The sequence below is a fragment of the Lygodium microphyllum genome, chromosome 7 (genome assembly GCF_053477565.2).
Source record: "Lygodium microphyllum isolate KBCC chromosome 7, Lygodium_microphyllum_v1.1.10, whole genome shotgun sequence".
Lineage (NCBI taxonomy): Eukaryota > Viridiplantae > Streptophyta > Polypodiopsida > Schizaeales > Lygodiaceae > Lygodium > Lygodium microphyllum.
The window spans coordinates 96,857,418-96,876,867 of NC_141141.1; the positions used below are offsets into that span (position 1 = coordinate 96,857,418).

Sequence of the window (19,450 nt, forward strand, 5' to 3'; positions counted from 1 at the left end):
ATACTTCATATGCATATGCTTCATCTTTGCATGAAAGATGGATTCCATGCTAGCTTGATAGCACTCTGACTATCACAATGAAGAACTTGTAACTTTGTAATGCATAGCTCTCCCACCACACGTGAAAGCCATAAAGCCTCCTTGCATGCCTCAATGGCAGCCGCATACTCTGCTTTGTAGTAGACAATGCAACACACTTATATAGCTTGGAGATCCAAGAGACTACTCCTCTTGTGAAGATAAACACATACCCAAAAGTGGACTTTTTGTAGTCCGCATGACCAACATAGTTCGCATCCGTAAAGCCAACGACAGATGTCTTTTGCTTTCCAAAGCAAATGCACAAATCCTTTGTGCCTTTGAGGTATCTCATAATACGTTTCACTGCTTCCCAATGCTTTTTACCCCGGTTTGCCATATATCTGCTAACCACTCCCGCTGCAAAGGCAATGTCAAGACGTGTAGCAACCATAATATACATCAAACTGCCAACAGCTGAAGCATATGGTATCTTGGCCATTTCAGCCTTCTCATTATCAGATGTAGGGCTGTCCTCTACACTGAGTTTCACATATGGAGGCAATGGAACCCCAATTGTTTTCCCCCCCCCCTCCATATTGAAACGCTGCAAAAAGTTGGAGATATACTCTTGCTGAGATAGATAGAGTAATCCTTTTAACCTATCTCTAAGTATTCGCATGCCAAAACGTGATTTGTATCACCAAGATCCTTCATGTCAAAGTTGCCGTGAAGACTTTGCTTCAGTGAGTCCAAGACATGAGTATCCCTGCTAGCAATCAACATGTCATCAACATACAGAATCAAGATAATCAAGCTGCCATCTACTGCCTTCTTGGTGTACAAGCAGTGATCTGCTTGACTTCTATGAAAACCTTGAGACTGCATAAATGTATCAAACTTATGATACCATTCTCTTGGTGCTTATTTCAGCCCATACAAACTCCTTTTGAGTTTACATACTATCTTCTCTTTCCCTTTTGTCACAAACCCTTCAGGTTGTTGTATATATATGTCTTCATGTAGATCACCATGTAAGAATGCAGTCTTTGCATCCATCTGTATGAGCTCCATATCTTCAGCTGCAACCAAACCCAAAATGGTTCTCAATGTAGTCATATTAACTACAGGAGAGAAGATGTCATCAAAGTCAACTCCATGTTCCTACTTGTATCCCTTTGCAACCAATCTTACTTTGTACTTTGGTGAGGAACTAGAAGTGACCTTTATCTTGTAAACCCATTTGCATGAAAGGGTTTTCTAACCTCTAGGCAACTGCTCCAACTTCCAAGTGTCATTTTTCTCAAGAGAGTCCATCTCTGACAACATGGCTTGATACCATTTCTTGCTGTCTTGTCTATCCATTGCTTCCTTGAAGCAAGTCGGTTCAGCGCACTTTGTCAACATGACATAATCAGCCACATTGTTTGCACCACGAACAAATCGATCAAGTTGTCTAGTAGCCCTAGACAATCTCCTAACCCAATGATCATTGTTTGTTGGCTGTTGAGCCTACAAATTTCCATATTTAGCTTGTTATCCTCCCATTTCAGCCTGCAAATCAGCATTAACAGCTTGTTGTCTTGGCTGTTTCTGCACATCCAGTGGCTAATCATTATGGGCAATGACTGGCTTATCATTTCTAGCATTATTTTCTGCATTTGCAGGATAATTGACTGTAGGTATTTGTTGTTGTATAGTAGGCACATTTTGTTGTCCAAAAGGTATTTCTTCTCGGAATACAACCCTATGGACCTCCTAAGTCTTTTCGGGTTGTTTATGCATGCGATCTTCCTAGAAGATAAAACATCATTGCTGCATACTATTTTCCTTTTCTCGGGATCCCATAATCTATGTCGCATTTCACCCTCGTCACGATATCCTAGGAAAATGCATTTACAAGACTTTTGCTCAAGTTTGATGTGTTCTTCTTTATGAATGTGCTCAAAAGCCTCGCAGCCAAACACTTTCAAGTGAGCATATGAAGGTGGCTTGCCCCCCCTTCCCAAAGACCCATTCGATGACCGATTAATCAAGCGAACAACTGTCATAACAACCTCTGCCAAAAATCCATGGGATAATGCAGCATGAGACAGCATCATACGGACCTTATCCTGTATGGTCCAATTCATACGCTCTACAACTCCATTTTGGGATGGATTATGAGGGGCAGTGAGCTCCCTCTTTATCCCTTTGCTATCACAAAATGCCTGAAAGGCCTTGGACACATTCCCCACCATTGTCAGAGCGAAGACGCTTAAGTGTCTTATCAACCTGATTTTCAACCAATGCCAAGAATTTTTGAAACTTGTCAAGCACTTCGTCCTTGCTACGAATAGGGTAAACTCATACCTTCCGTGTAGCATCATCGACAAAGGTGACAAAGTATTTCTTTCCCCCTAAAGATAACCTTGGCATCTGACTTACATCGGAATGTACTAACTCTAGAGAAGAAGATTTCAGTGAAAGAGACTTATTATGAGACGTCTGTGCATCTTTACCATAAATACAATGATTACAATGCTCAAAATCAGCATAACGAAGACAAGGCAAGTAACCCATACGAGAAAGCACTTTCATTTCAGTTTGACTCATGTGTCCCAATCGGCCATGCCACAAAGAAACACTTGGCTGCTCGGTCACGACAATAACATGGTTACACACACTAGATACATGGAGAGGATACAAGGTGTCACTTTTACAACCTCTAGCAATTACTCTAGATCCCTTACATATCTTCCATTTTCCATCACCAAAGATGGTATGAAATCCATCGTCATCTAACTGCCCTGTGCTAATCAAGCTATTCTTGAGCTGAGGTACATGCCGTAAATGGTGAAGTATGAAGACAGAACCATGCTGAAACTGCAACTACACACTACCAATACCTGCAATGTCACATGCATAGTTGTCCCCAAGATGGACAACACCATATTAACCCTTGTATAGTCAGAAAACCACTCACGATGAGGGCGACATAAAAGGAAGCACCTGAATCTAGAATCCAAGTGTGCATGTTATCATCCGTATTTGCAAGTAAAGCATATGTACTAAAGTGTGAAGAAAGAAAGAGTACGTCATTCCCACTATCACTGTCATGAGTGACTGCATTTACCTCTTCAATTTTAACACTGCTCTTCTTAGGGTGACTCTCTTTCTTCTCTTCCTTACTATCATCTGTCTTCTTGCCCTTTCCTTTCTCTTTTTTCCATTTGTAGCAATCACGTTTAAAGTGACCCTTCTTGCCACAATGATGGCATTCAATATCCTTACTGCATGATTTACTGCGTCCCTTGCTATCAGATTTGTCTTTCTGCTGTAATTTGCCCCTAGTATGCAAAGCACTGGAAGACTTACTAGATGTATTGTTCTGCTGAATCATTTCTTCCATGAGTAGAGCACTCTCTACATCAACATACAAAAGTATCGCATTAGAATTGCTCATAACAGTCAATGTATCCCAACTCTTTGGCAGAGTGCAAAGCAAGAGCATAGCCTTAAATTCTTCATCAATCATGAACTTCAAGGCAACCAGCTAGTTGAAATGGAGTTAAACTCATTCAAGTGAGTAGGCATTGCTGTACCCTCTTTCATACACAAATCCATAAGCTTTTTCAGCTAGTAAACTTTGCTTGTGTGACACTCTTTTGGGCATACAGTTCTTCCAATCGATTCCAAATCACATAGGCAGAATCCAAACCTTCAATGTTAAACAACAAGGCATCAGAAATTGATAGCTCAATGGTTGAGCGTGCAAGCTCATTTAACTCATCCCAGTCTTCCTGTTCCATATCTGTGGGCTTTGCCCCTTTGGTATTAATGGGCCTTGCTTGCTTCTTCTGCAACAAGATATTATAGCACTGTTTTTGCTAGACTGCAAAGTTATATGCTCCTTCAAGCTTCCTAATGTGCATGAGATGACTGTTGTCACTACTGCCAACCATGATTTTCAGCCCAAATGCGACCAAAGATTCAGCCAATGCAGGTCCAAACTGTCACACAAGTGACCAAGGTTCAAATAAGTACCAACCAGTAATAAATAACCATGAAAAAGCAGAAATTTCAGATCTGCAAATAAATTTTCAGAAGCACTAAACCTTGTGCTACAGCAATCCACAACTGATTACAGCTGTTCCAAGGACAAATACATCACATTACATGAGAAGTCCCGAATTTTAGCTGCAATTTCTATTGTACATGCACCCACGGGCACAAAATTTGAAACGCACTATCAAAAGCCCCAAAAGTTTTGTGCTCAAAGCATCAACCATACATTTGCATTGTCTCTGGCATGCATAGAATAGGCCAATTTTACCAAAATAGAGCAATTTCAGCAAAACTTCCAAATTTTTCCAAGTGCTAGATGTCCAAATTGCATGGAATTGAACCCACATGTACATAAAATGACCAAATGGCACACAAATTTCCCCCAAACAGCAAAAGCCCCAAATTGCACGTGGTCCAATGTGCATCAATGTCGAGAAATTGGGTAAATTTCAGCCCAATTCTTGCATGTACATGAAAAGCCCCATATGTCAGAGGGAAAATGTCACAAATTCCTGCAATTTCTGAGACAAATATCACTATTGTGTCTTGCTCGCATCAAGTCTGGACAAATCCCCAATTTTTTTGCACAAATCTGCCCAAAATTCTGAATTGTGCTTACACGCACGAACGCCCGTGAGGCCAAGGGGAAATTCAAGGAGAAGAAAAAGCGAATGTGTGACCTTAAAGAAAAGTGACGTGATGAGGTTCGTTGACTTGCCAGTCACGTCTTGTCTCACACTTGTCCTTTGGCCCATTTCGCAGGTTGCGCCCGTCTGACAGCTTGTTGGCCTGGTTGCACGCTTGTTGGCGCCCGCTGGTCTTCTAGTCGACCTGGTTGCTTTTACTCCTCAACTCCGTCTGGTCGCCCATTGGTGCAACTGATGCACGCGTCCTGTGCTGGTCGAATGCATGCGACCTAACCGTCTGTTGCACTCTGTCCCTAGTCTGCCTCACTTGTCGAGTGATGTTTGTAGATTGTTGTCAGTCCTATGAACTAACACCCTTGGAAGCGCGAGCATTGTAACCATGAGCTCTAATACTAGTTTGATGGAGCCTGACCGAGTTGAGAGTGAACACGACGGATAACACACACACAAAGAGTAGAGAGCAGTAGAAAGGAGAGTGAGCACGACACCTCTGATGTTCGGTACAAAAGACTAGTGTACCTCTTTAGGTTTTAGATAGATATATATGAAAGTACAAATGTGCTAAGGGTATGTTCACACATGTGCACATATAAAAGGCACGATGGCCCTTTATTCCCACCACCGTGCTCCACAACTCTCAGGTAAGACCGCGGGCCATTGCGAAAAAACTCTTGTGGTAGTAGATGCGCCTGTCTCGGGAAAGTGTGATGGGCGGTATGGACAGATGAGCTGGTGGCTGTGTGGGGAGAGGAAGGGAGGCTACAGAGCCGATGAGTGGAGGATGTCAGCGTATGGGGCTCCTCACCCCTTGTGGGGAAGCGGGGGGGGGGGAGTCACTTGTGCTGGGTGGGGATCAAGGGGGCTACTTGGATGGGGTGATGGTGGGGAGGGGAAGAATCTAGGGATGGTGGGGTGGTCGGATGCACACGACGGATGTGTGTGTTGGGGGGGGGGGGGGGGGGTTTTGTGGGCCCTCGGGTGAGGCGGCCTGTAAAGCCTCCGTGGGGATGGATGTGTAGGCTTGTGGTCTTGCCGGGTGGGGCGGGGAGGAGGGGCTGCGTGGTGCTCTGCCGAGGGGGCGATTCTCATCCTGCTACCGTGGTTGTGTCTGAGGGGCTAACTGCGCCCCCCCTCCCCCCCCCCCCCCCCCCGCCATCTCCCTCTTTGTCGTATTTGAACCCGTGTAAAGCCATCCGCGTCCACTTGTGGGCTTGTCGACGAAGCTGCCTTAGCTCCAAAGCGCGTGCACTCTGCTGCCAGATTGCCCAAAGTCATGGCAACGCAGGCACTGCCCTGGCTACCCAATCACAATGGCCTACTGCCTGAAGGAATGTCCATCTACCTCAATCTCTAGAAACTGTGGTATATTCTTTGTCTCTTTCACTGCCACCCGTATCTTTGGGACTCCTGCGGCTGTCACTACGTCCGTGAAAGAGGCGGGAAGGATAGTGCCGAAGAGCCTTCCAAAGTCTTTCACAAGCTGGCGATACTCTATCGCCAGCCCGGGGAAGAGGGGGGTGACCGGGTAGTGTGGAGTGCAAATGCCTCCACTGTGAAGCCACTGTACCAAGGAACCATATGGATGACTCCCCTTATGGAGGCATGGGGTGAGCTGGCCAGTTGCTCATGCGTTGCGTCTGCTGAGGTGAGTCATACCATGAAGAGCCCTTGACCCATTAGAACTACCTCCACTATCTGCGCTGTGCTGATACGCAACGTAAACCGAAACCAATCCCGAAGCTAGGCCCTAGATGAGGAGTGTCCTACTACCTGACCAAAGATTGTTGTTTCTTTAAGCTCCATCTCTATGGCACCGACGGCTAAGAACTGTTCCTCAAATAAGATGACGCACAAGATGTTTGACTGAGGGACACTTGTAGAATGCACCGGCATCTGACCAAAGGGTTTCCATTATGAACAGGCATAGCCCACGTGTTGGGCCTGATGGACGGGGCCGGGAACAAGGCCGCAGGGTGGGAGAAGCGGTGAATCAGGGCAGAGGAGGCGGGGGATTAGGGCCGAGAGGGAGGGGGGGGGGGCGGCCGGTTGAGTAGGCGGAATAGAGACAGGAGAGGCGTATGCGGCCAGTACTTGGCTTGCGGGGCAGTGGCGAAGTAGGCGGAGATGGCATTGGGGATTGAAGCAGAAGGCGGAGGGGGGAGGGTAGGCGGAAATAGAAGACGAGGAAGGCGTAATGGGCCAGAATATGAGGGAGAAAGTAGACGGGGCAGTGTTGAAGTAGAAGGTGCCGCGGAGGGGGGGGGGGGGGGGGGGGGGGGAAAGAACGATGTGTCACCAGGGGAGACAGCTGGGGGCGGCCACGAACAATTGGCGAGAGGGGGAGCAAGTACGATGCAAAGATGGAGCAGAACGCACCTGATGGCAGGAGCTATCAATGCACTTCCATTGTATGCCGATGTTGCTATAGATACTAGCATGTGAGCTACCACAAATATGATGGATCCGAAGTTGGACACTCTCGGATCAAAAGGAGATAGTGCACACAAATGCATGTTTACAAGAATAGAATGTGAATGCATGGGGTAATACAAAGGTCAATGCAATAGGAGATGCTTAAGCAAAATGCTATGCCACAGTGTTACCTAGACAATACCCTTGCAAGGCAATTGTTCACTTGTCCAAGTGTCCTTTTACCATCATAATCATCCTAATGATACAAATAATGATACAAAGTACAATAGTACTATCAATGAAGTAAAGGTAATCAAAACTTTATAAACACCAGGAGTAGAAAACTACCCGTGACCCCCTCTCATACCAAGCTCCTCTTCCTTCTTCGGCATCGACATCCATGTTGATAGGGGATTCCTACCCTTCTTGGTATTCTATTAGTTTGGGCACTTGTCTTCAACATCGGCCTTTTCCCTACCCCTCCCCCCCCCCCCCCCTCCCCTCACGTTGTACCTTCCCCTATGCATTGCATGATTTTATCATCTTTGTACTAGGGCACTTGGGCAAGTAAACAATTTCCCCACAAGGGACATTGTCCAAGTGGTACCTGCTACATGAGCATTCTTCAACATATAGCATACTATGCATCCCATTGTGCAGAGCACCATTGGACAGATCCTAAGCTTTTTCCATTGGCGGATTACACCACCATTTTCCTTCACATGATACTTCATCATCTTTCACTCATTGTCGATATTCTCAAGTGGTTGGGTAAGCTTGTACTATTTTGTGATGTGTTGGGTGTATCATCTCCACTTCTTTCTTCTAGGTCACTGTTACTTAATTGATGCCATCCATAAAATTAACTTTTTGCCACAACAAAAAAGAGAAAGAAAAAGAAAAGTTGAATGTGGTTCCATTCGCCTTTGTAGGGCTTGGTAGGCCATTGGGCAGCCAATGAGCACCCTTGTTTCATGCCCTCTCCTCTCTGAGGTGACTACTTGGACTCCCTTGGTAAGATAACCATCGCCTTTATAGTCTTGGTAGGCCACTGGGCAGGCGACATGCACCCTTTGTCCGATCCCCTAGCTGCTTTGGGGTAGGACGCCTTGGGATAAACATTATCAGGCTTTCATTTTAGGCTCAATTTTGGGCCTAAGAGGGGGTGTTGAGTTAATACACGCTTTACAATGGATTAGCATTTTTAAACAACCCTAAAACATGCTTAATTAATGAAAAAACACAAATTCGGTGCTCAGTTTGAGAGAGTTTCACTGGTCCCCCAAAACCTTAATTTCTTGGGACACCCTTCAACATCTATAAATAGATAGGCTGCCCACCATTCAGCCTCATTCTTTTGTGTAGATTTCTCATTCTACTGTGCAAATTTCAACCATCAGCCACCTACCATCTGCTATCTAGCCATCACCAAATGCAACCCATCACTGTTCAGCCCTAGGCAGCTTGTTTTCAGCCATCACCTTGCTGTTTGGAGGTCTCCATCTGCTACGCCATCATAGCACCTGGCCAACCTGTGTTTTTAGCATCTAGTGCCAAGCAACAAGTTATTGTCATCTCTCCCACCAGGTAACTTTTGTAGTACCTACGTTTTTGCTGTCCAGCAAGCCGTCTACATCAGCAAACACCCCTCTTGTTGTCATCTCAGTTCCTTGACAATCTATTGTTCAAATACTACATCACTCTCCAATACTACATTGCTCTTCCTTGGAGTATTCTATACACTCTTACATTTATTTACAGCATTCATTCACTTCAGAGTTTCTTCTCTCTGTGTTTGAGTGTTGAGTTTTTGCGTTTTGCATTTTGCGTTTAGGGTTTGAGTTTTACTCATCTCTATCTGAGTCTTTGTGTTTCAGTCTTGGTCGTACATGTTGTGTTTCCTTAGTGCAAACCCTAGCATATCCTCACAGCCCATGCGTGTTTGAGTTCCAAATGGGCATCCTCCGTGTATTGAGATTCAGCGAGAATGAATGATGCATCATAGGGAGATATACCATGAAAAGACATGGTATTAACAAAGGGGGAGATTTTGAGAGAGGTTGAGAAAAGAGTTAATTTATAGCTCAAAGAGTGCGAAAGAGAGGAGCAAAAGAAGCAAAAACGTTTTGCATATAATGCCAAACTAGAGTTTTTTTTCTTTTTTCTTTTCTTTTTCTCCTTTTTCTTTTTGTGGAAGGTGGGGTAGGCAAGCAAAGAGGACAAGCAATGGGGCACCTTTAGGCAAGAAGTTTTAAGAAAAGGCTTCATGGTGTAAGGTTTATTGTCCCTCCTTCCTTTTATCTTTTAAGAAATCAAATATGTGGCCAAGATTTTTATTGCCACATTTAACATCAAATCAGACTGCCTTCCACATAACCCCCACCAACAGGATATTAATGCCCCTCAGGCTACGTGTGAGCGAAGTCAATAGTCCCCCCTCCCTCCCTAATCAATTGTTGTGAGGTAGTGTCCTGACACACTGCACCTAGTGTTTGACACGTTGCCTTTACAAGTGTGATATGTAGCCCACACCCACCAATCAGTGGGTAATTGTAGTCAACCCCATGGTGACCACCCCTTTCACATGCACCTCTCTCTCTCTCTCTCTGTGTCTCTTTCTCTCTCTCTCTCTCTCTCTCTCCGCGCAACAACTAGCCACTCCAAAATGAGTGTCAATTCTCCGCCCAAAACCCAACAATTTTTTATTCTGTGTCCATGATTAAACAAAATTTCTTTTTGTTTAATCACCATCTTTCTCTCTCACCAATGCCCAGATTGACTATAATACGACAAAATATTAAATCTTAATGTTAATATTAAAAGCAATGCTAACACTAAATGTTAAGTCAATGCTAACATTTAATAATATATTAACATTAAAATTAACCATAAGATGAAAATCAATAAAAGTTATAGTCAATTCTAATGGTGGTGAGCTAAAAGGACTCTTTGCGTGATGCAAGTGTCCATGTAGGGCTTTAGAGGTAGGTAATTCTGGAGGCAACTAGAGAACTCACACGCTTATTTATTCAGTGTGCTATTCTTTTCAATGTGGCCACTACACATCAATGGAAGAAAACAATCAGGGCAATGAGCTGCATAGGATGTAAGTGGGAAGGCCCATCCGCAAATGCATTACGCACACGGAAGCTTCAAAAGGAAAAAGCATCCATAGAGGCTCAATTGGAACCCTTGAAGGAGACATGGGCAAAATATGGATGGTCGAATATGCACCGAAGGAATGTGTACAATGTTTTAGTGTCTTCTTGCAAAGGCACCATGTTCATTAAGGCCATCAATGCCTCTACCTCAAGTCTTATCATCACATGAGCTTTTATTTGGGAGCACATGCGATAGGTCATCATAGACATAGAAGTCCAAAATGTGGTGCAAGTGGTGACAAATAATGGAAGCAATTATGTGTCTATGGAATGTATGCTTGAGGAGGACTTTCCTAGCATAGTATGGATTCCATGTGCATCTCATTGCCTTGACTTGCTTTTTGAAGATGTTGAGCAAATATCTTGGGTGGATGACATTTTCAAGACGGCAACAAGTATGGTAAGATTTGTGAACAAGAGACCATCTGTCACAAGCATGTTTCGAGCCAATAGCACGCTTGAGCTATTGAAGCTCTCTGCCACTAGATTTGCTTATATGTTTATTGTATTAGAGAGGTTGATATGTGTCCGTCCAAATTTGATATAGACCATTGTATGCCAGGAATGGCTCACATGGAGTGAGAGAGAATCTCCAAAGGCTCTTACTTTTAGACGCAATATTTCAAATGAGAGTTGGTGAGTTGAGACAGAGGCATTTGTGAAAAGTCTCACTCCTATTCATATTGTATTGTGCATCACTCATATGGAGAGGAGTACTTTGGACCTTCTATATAAATATATGGATAAAATTAATGAGATCTTGCTTCACAACAGCTTTGTGCCCTGAGACAACTTATTATTTAACTTTTATTTAGTGTTAATGACTCATTGATGATTGATCATTATTCCACCTTCTAAGTTTTAAACTTATTTTATCTATGATCCATCATCCTTTACTCTCAAGGGTTGATGAGATTTGTGCAGTGTGGAATGCATGACGAGATTGGTTCCATCAACTAATCCATGTTGTCACATATATCCGCATCCCGTTTGGCGCAGCAAGGAGCAATACACTAGTAAGGAGTTAGAGGAGGGCTTCATGGAGTACATGAAGCACCTCACAGGGAATGATATAGATATGATGAGGAGAGTAGAGGATGATCTGCTAGCATTCCGCAATCATTCTCTTCATTTTGGCCGACCCACAACTAGGCTTTGAGAGACACAGCTTCGGCCCCTCTCTTAGTGGGAGAAATACGGCAATTGTGCTCCTAATTTGATATATGGCTGGTGACTTTTATATTTTGAATCTTGATAATCTAATGCTTTGTACAATCTAGGTAACATATTTTATAATCTTTTGCCCACTTAAATGTTGGTTTTGTGGATTGTCTATTAGCAATTACAAATTACTTAACCTCGATCTCTTAAGTTTAAATAGAAACGCATTGTCATTCTTGTCCTATTGTAAGATTGTAGTTCAGGATTTGTTGAGAGGAATTGGAGCACATTGACCCTCTTCCACACTAAAAAGAGAAACAAGCTCATAATTGCTCAATTGGAGCGTTTAGTGTCTTGCCATTGTAATCTCCATCTTCTGGAGAGAACCGCTCAATTCCCTAAGCCTTCACAAGTAAATGGGTAATAATTAGTATTATGTATAATTGAATTTTAACCTTAACATTGGACATTGCTTGGAAGCTGGATTGTAAATTGTGATATGTATGAACATTGAACATGTTGAATCTTCTCTCATTTCTTTATCTCGTTCACCTTTAAAGGTGAATGTTGATAAGATTGATATAGAGAAGGGTGATATCCCAGAGATACCACAGGAGGAGCAGAATATCTACTCCATGGTCTATAAGGAGCTATCGGCACCGATGCATGAGACTCGTGCACAAATGAGGGCTAGAGCCACTAGAGTGAGGGCCACATGTGGTCGTGCATTACAAGCAGAGTCAAAGCTTGAGTCTAAGGCTGAGGTTGAGACTGCTTCGTCAACTTCTCAATTAGGGTCCTCAGAGTCCGGATGAATCATGACTCATGATATACGAGTTAGTTTAGCATTGCAAACTGCAGTTGCTAGTTGTTCATTGATGTTGATACTTATTACTCAATAGTACATAAACACAATGCTCAGTGCTCACTGAACTTTGGAGTTTTGACATGTTATTCACATGACATAGTTACATGTATCATTGTATCTTGATTTCACTTATTATGTATCTTGTTTCACTATTATTGATGTCAATCTCCACTATGTTCTTCATGTCAGTCTTTACTACTCTTCAAATCATAGATGATTTATGAGTCATAAATTATAATTCATTTTATTGCCCTAAGTTTTGAAAATTAAGTCTTAATTATGTTAAGCTATCTTAAGTTTCAACCATTGAGTCTTGACTCCTGAATCTTTACTCGTGAGTCGTGACATGTGTAATGAATCATGATTTCAATCATATGACATGAAGACTTAAAGTTTTGTATGAAATTTGGATACATGTTCTTGTAGATATTGATATATTTACATACCCACAAAATACCATATTTATTTTAGTATACAATCCGAAACACCATTTCCCTATTTCCAAAATTTGGTTGAAACTCTGAAACTCAGGTTTTTTCCGTTTTCGTTTTCCTCGTTTTTGAAACTCCCCCATAGTATGCCCCGTACATACCTCTCCCACTAGCAATGTCCCATACTAACCTTAACGAGATAAAAGCATACCTGTCAGGTGTGAATCATCATGGTTCCATGAGCAAAAGTGATTTTATGCATGTCATCAGATCTCTGATAGCAATGAAACGTCCCCCTAGGATCTAACCTACACACAAGACACAACACAAGTCAAACTTATCACCAAACCCAACTCCCACCCATAGAGCCAAACAAGCTCACCCCGAAGCTTGGGAGCTAGGAGCACTATGGGCCACGACCACATCTCAAGGGTTGGCCTCCCATACCACCAACCCAAAACATCCCAATGTATGGAAGCATTGGCCAATAGGCCAAAAGTCCAAGAGTGGTGATCACACAATCAATGTGCACAATAGGGCCTTGAGTCCTACTAATAGGATTCAACTGTCCTAACCCCAGAGTGTCCTTAGTGCATTTGCACTGAGTCACTTCATAACCATCATGACCAATGCTACTAGTGTCCATCCAAATGTCTAGGGACATAACATATATCTAAGTGAGGGAGAAAAGCAAAAGGGGAAGAAGGAGGAGGAGGAGGAGTTCCCTCATTGTAGTGTGCAATCATCCAAAGGACCAATGTTAGAAAAACCATTTGCACCTTTGTTGAATAGAAGGAATCAAAACCACCACGAAGGAAGCCCTTCAACCCCACGGCACAAAGACAATGCACTTCACATGATGAGGAGGAAAACATTGTTTTGTGTTCCTTGAGCTCCATGACTCCTACTCCTAGATCAGTATGGCTATGTGCCAATTTCTCAAGTTTCTTATGTTTTGGCTTAGTTTTTAATCTCATTTTTGTCTGTACTATTTCTCTAGGCATTAGCTTTGTCTTTATTACCTGAGACGTCTATGTTGAGGATGAGGCTCTAGGAGAGCCTCTCTAGATAAGTCCTTGGGAGGGTGTTGTATTTAAGTTCAGTTCTCCAAAAAGGTCCATAATAACCCTTATAGAAAGAACATCTTGGGAGAGAGCTTTATTATATACCCATTGTGGCCATCGCACTATGAGGCCTTGAAACAAGCCAATCGCCCATATCCAATGGTTGATTTGGTTATCGGATTCATCTATTAGCATTTTGTCTCAATTGTGTACTAGGCAAACATCATAGAGTACCTTGCTCATAGAAGCCGTCTTGCTATGTTGTTACTCTTCTCGAGCTTATCCATATAGATTTGTGCATCCCTATGCACTCCATCTTTGGGCAAGGCTACTTGAATCATTTTGATTGTTAATTGCTTCTTCAAATATGTTTCGCCTTACTCACATGCAAAATAGCTTGCGTAAGTAGTAAATGTAAATGCAAAGGCAATCTCATAAAGATGTTATGGAACCCCACTTGGATGTTCATGTAACTCACTGTCCACATAGCAAGGGCCACAATCATGATGCCTCAAGTTGGTACATAAGAAACAAACCTACACATAAGACCAAGACTCGGACAACAAGAAAGCCCAATCTGCTAAATGTTGGGACTCAATGACTCATATACTGGTATGTTTGGGAGCTCACCATAGTTCAAATAATCATTGAATAAGGTCAATCATAATTAATCATTAAAGAGAATTGGGAATCATAGACCCATACAGCTAGGGCAAACCTTATTGGTTAAGCTCATTACCAGAAGTCTCCTTTCAGGTGAGGAGCCTTGAAAGAAACTTTTGCAATGGCAACTTCAATCTTTTACCCCACACAACACATAGACCCAAACAGCAAGGGCAAAACCTTATTGATTAAGCTCATTATCCAAGGAGCCTTGAAATAACTTCTACTATGGAGACTTTAATTTTTTACACCTACACATGAAGGACCATGGCAGCCTAGAGTTCATGAGATATTTTGAGAGATCAAGATTAGAGACATAGGAAGGAGTTTTGACGTCAAATTTGCAGTTGCTATCATCAGAGCATGGGAATCCCTTTCATCTTGCCTCTACCAACTACCAACAACGATAATTGAAGAGGAGCAGACAGCCTCTTCTCATCAATCACTATTTGCAATTAGAGTCGAGTCATACTATTGGGCAAAGGACTTACCAATCTTGGGGGAGGTTCTCTATACAAGTTGCTCCATCCGTTGGAGATTAGTATGCATTTCAAGAGTTACCAAATGAAATCCAAAAGCATGGATTACAAGGTCTCAAGGGCACAGTAGCTATGATAGAGGTCATGCCAGAGGAAGTATCTCCAAAGTACAAAAGTGATTCATTAATCTCCTCTCTAGAGGGGACATCCTCCTTGGGGTCATAGCAACTAGTAGAGACAGGATATTCACTTTCAAAATGGAGGAGGATTGTCACCTTTAGCAAAAGGACTTGGATCAGGTAGAGTTCATAAGATGTTCTAGACATAGGATAAGAGCAATGGCACATTGTGAGATGAGATGGTACATCAACCTGGAACAAGCCACTTACTTGCTAGATGGATGGAGACAGTGGGCTTATTAGAGGGAATCCCTTTAGACATTTCAATGGAATTCAAGATAATGGGTTTGGAGGGATCCATTCCTTCATAGGCCATGTGATGTGGCCTTGTTTGGCTACATTATGAAGCTAGATTCGATGTTCAAATGAGCACAATCAAGAGCATAGCCAACAACCACTTTCCATTGGCACAGACAAGGCATTTTAGATAAATTTCTGTCAAACTTTTGAAGGAGGCTAGATGACAACTAGGCCTAGGAAGATATCCCTCTTCCTATGGCTACTAGCTTGGATATGGCAGGGCCCCAGTGGCATGTGTAAGATGTGGCAAGCCAGAGCAGATCTAGAGACATTGCCTACGGGATTGTCTTAGAGCCTAGAAGGTATGGAGAAGAGCCCTCAGGATGTTCTTTCACAGCACAACAAAGACCACAGTCATGACTTGGGGGAGCATAGCCTGGGTCATAGACAAAGACCCAATATATGGATATAAGGATTTTCAAGGGAGTCACTCCTTTCTCATCTTTGGTCAGCATTTGAGCAAGATTCCCACTCCATATCAGTCACACAGTTAACCTACGGGCACTATCATTGATGGGAGCAGATTGCTAGTATTATTGCTTGGCACTGTGATGAACCCGCCATGGGTCCGTCTTGGGGCAGGGGTGATCCACCCCATGGAACACGCCTCATGAGGTATTACCCACCACTCAGCCGTCCCACAAGCACAGCAGAAGCGTAACACGACACGGCACGAGAATACAACCAGAATACGACACACCTCATAGGTACAGTGGGACTGCAAGGTACAGCCATGCTTATAGATCTCCAAGATGTATCCACTGCAAAACCTCTTTTGAGGATTTGGATAGAAGATCATCCATACTCTCCTGAAGCCCCCCGAACTGAGCTGAAAATAAGGTGGTGGAGCTTTGCTGAACTGACTTGGAATAGGTTAACTGCCCCACTAAGCTGGAAGGTGGGAGGGAAGAATGTGCTCTAAGCACATAATTTTACTATACAAAAGCACTAACCAATATTCACCCACTGTCACTACTGTATTGGCTGCAGCGATTTCCACTTGGTAATCCACATGGATCTGGAGCAAAACGGGAAACTGCATCCTATTCAGCCAGCCTGGGTTTACCTAAAGAGGGACAAGCTGGATCTCCTGGAAAGGTCAAACCATCAGGAATGCCAGAACTAGAAAAGGGGACAAACCCGCTAGCAATAGAGAAGTAGGGAATCCACTGAAGTTTCTTTTATCAAGAGATTCATGACCTTGTAGGATGATGCTTCACAAACACAAACTTTAATAAACTAGCATGACAGTCAACTGGAGAGTATAGAAAGCTGAAAACTTTCATAGTCAAGAAACAATTGGCTGATGAAGCTAATCTAGATGTCCTTTGAACACAAGAGAAGTCTTTACAAAGACGTAAACTCACAAATAAGACAACTCAACTCTCAACTGCTCTGACTGAGAACCAACCAAACAGGTTTCACATTCCAAGCATTGGAACATGAAACCATGCTGGTTACAGTTGAGTTGACAGCCTATATTCATATGATCAGAAGATTAAAGGCACTCTCTTTGTACTTCAATTCTACAATCTTTTAACACTCTGAGACTGAAATAAACTCGAACATGCTCATTGACCTCAAACAAGTGGCAGCGATTACCCTCGGTAGAAGTTGGCATAGGAAAGGGCACCGGGTGCAAGACAGTGCATTAAGTCGTGATAACAAGCTAGCTGCTTCATATCAGAGCAAGAATAGTGCTAACATAGCAGCAAAAAAAGACTTCAAAGGAAAGCCTTCAAAGGAAAGCCTTATGTGGCAGGAATAAGATGGAGTGAAGTTTAAATACAAATTCACATCAGAAGATTTAACTATTATAGACACTTGCGTACAAACACTCCTTTCTCATATTCTGAGTTAGTTTCCAAGGAAATATTGGCAAATTGAACAATACCTGGTATGTCCTAAACAAAAGCTTTGAATTTCATGTGCTCCCTTTAAAGGATTCCTTGGGAATATGCTAACCTGACAAATAATAATGTAAGATCATTTAGTTGCATAAATATAAGGAAACATCTCTGATTATACAATGATCCAGCCATATTGAGAAAGGGTGTCAATTATTCACATCAAACTGTTGTCAGCTGAAACTTATTTACACTTTTACAACAAACTGGTGATACAAATAGACAGTCATTGCTCTTACTGGTTTTAATTATCACACTTATGAATTGCACCAATACGTACTCGAATCTTGAAATCACGGTCTGCAGTAATGATAAATCTACCATCTGCAGAGCAATCCTGAGGCACAACAAGATTTTCTAATTAAGCCTAAAAATCAAACAAAGCTATATGTAAAAGAACTAGTCCATTAAGTCTACCAGTTTGATCTAGGCCATTGTAAGCCTCCCATACAATGTAGTATGCACAAAAAAATAAGAGATAACTTGAACAGTTCAAGGAAATTGAAATAACAAATGCTTGAGGCTGAAGAAGAATAGTTATTCACAAAATGTACACAATCGTAGGCACATAAAAGAGATGGAGACAATTCCCCCCCCCCCCCCCAAAAAAAAACAAAAAAAAGGTATTTCTGCTCAATCTAAGCCCCTTTAGGCTGACCTCAGTTTAGAATCGGCCTAAGAGTAAGAAGTATTACTCATTCTCATTGATCATGCAAAAGACTTACGAAAAAGGTAATATTTGGAGTTTACTGATGATTCTATAGGCTATGTTTTGAGGATGTATTACACAACCCAGGCATGCTACGAGTTTTTAATTAGCTTATCAAATTACTCAATAAAGTGAGCCATTTTGCTTAAACTAGCAATTTTCAAGATCATTGATATTAAAACAGAGGTGGCAACTAGAAGATGTGCAACAACATGGTCTAATAGATGAAGAGGATTCAGCTTTCTACATAATTATCACTTTGGTAAGTTGCCATCTGATTTAGTATTGTGCCAACAGCCATATGGGCATCTATTACTTTCCTGTTTGACAAGACTTTTACATATGCTATGATGACAGGCTTGTCCAAACTACAAAAGAAAAAACGCTTGCTTATAAGGAAAGTACTATATGCTGTAACTAGAAACTTCAAAGTTTGGAAAGCCCTCATGCTATGTAATTTGACATTATGGCATTAAGGGTATAGACATCTACTATGTATGAGTTCAGTAGGGCCTCTATATATGCTACAACCTCAAGTTTATCCAAACAGGAGGACAAGATAGGAATTTTGCAGCTTGTTGGGGGCAAGTAGCTTACGCTGTGACTTTAGTTTTGCATATGGCACCTAGTATTTCCTACTTTGAACGAAGTTCGATATGCAATATGATTTCATTTCAAAGGTTGAGTAATTAGAAGCTCAAGGAGTAACAACCTAACCTAAAGGCTAAGATGCTATAAAAAGAAAAGAAGGGAGAGAGGGAAGGGGGAAGAAGAGGGCAATGTAGCTAGGAGTTTCAGAAACAGAAGGTTTCATACAAGTACAATACATGGAAATGGTTTCTTATAGGTGAAGAAACGAGTTCCAATACAAAATAGAGCACATGAGCACATGCAACATAACTTGGACTATGCTGGGAATACTCCACATACTACATGAATAAAAGGAAATCTATGATTTTTTTAACACTTCACAGTCTTGAATTTTTTTTGCCTCCAAAAAAAGTCGAGTATTTCTCACTTCTCCAAAAATCAAGTTTTATTTTATCATTTCATAAGTATAAAACACATACACACAAAACACTTGAAATGTTTCAATTGTATGAAAAGACTTTCTTCGTAAAGTTGGAAGGGAGATAGAGTGAGTTATCTACAAGGTACATCTGTTGAGCTAAATTATCATAAGCTTTCATTAAATAGCCCCAAAACCGAAGTTAATTAATGAATTTTAACCATTTCTTTTGAACAAACATGGATCCAAAGACTTTCTCTGTCCCACACGTAAACCTTTATTTGGGAGGCCCCCAACTTTCTATAAATAGACAACCTTCCCTACCAATCAATCCAATCTCGTTTTTCCAAATTTCAAGTGCTAGAGCTTCCTTGCCCACACCTTGTTCACAGAGG

General features: G+C 42.1%; 1 protein-coding gene across 1 annotated transcript in view; it reads right to left on the reverse strand.

The window, feature by feature from the left end:
• TRM82 (Transducin/WD40 repeat-like superfamily protein) overlaps positions 1-19,450 on the reverse strand; it is a 91,514-nt gene that overhangs the window by 8,614 nt on the left and 63,450 nt on the right. The window contains exons 4-5 of the mRNA XM_087681711.1: positions 17,618-17,674; positions 17,325-17,395 (exon numbers count right to left, since the gene is read on the reverse strand). Of these exons, the coding sequence (XP_087537837.1) occupies positions 17,325-17,395; positions 17,618-17,674 (128 nt within the window). The remainder of the gene's footprint in view (positions 1-17,324; positions 17,396-17,617; positions 17,675-19,450) is intronic.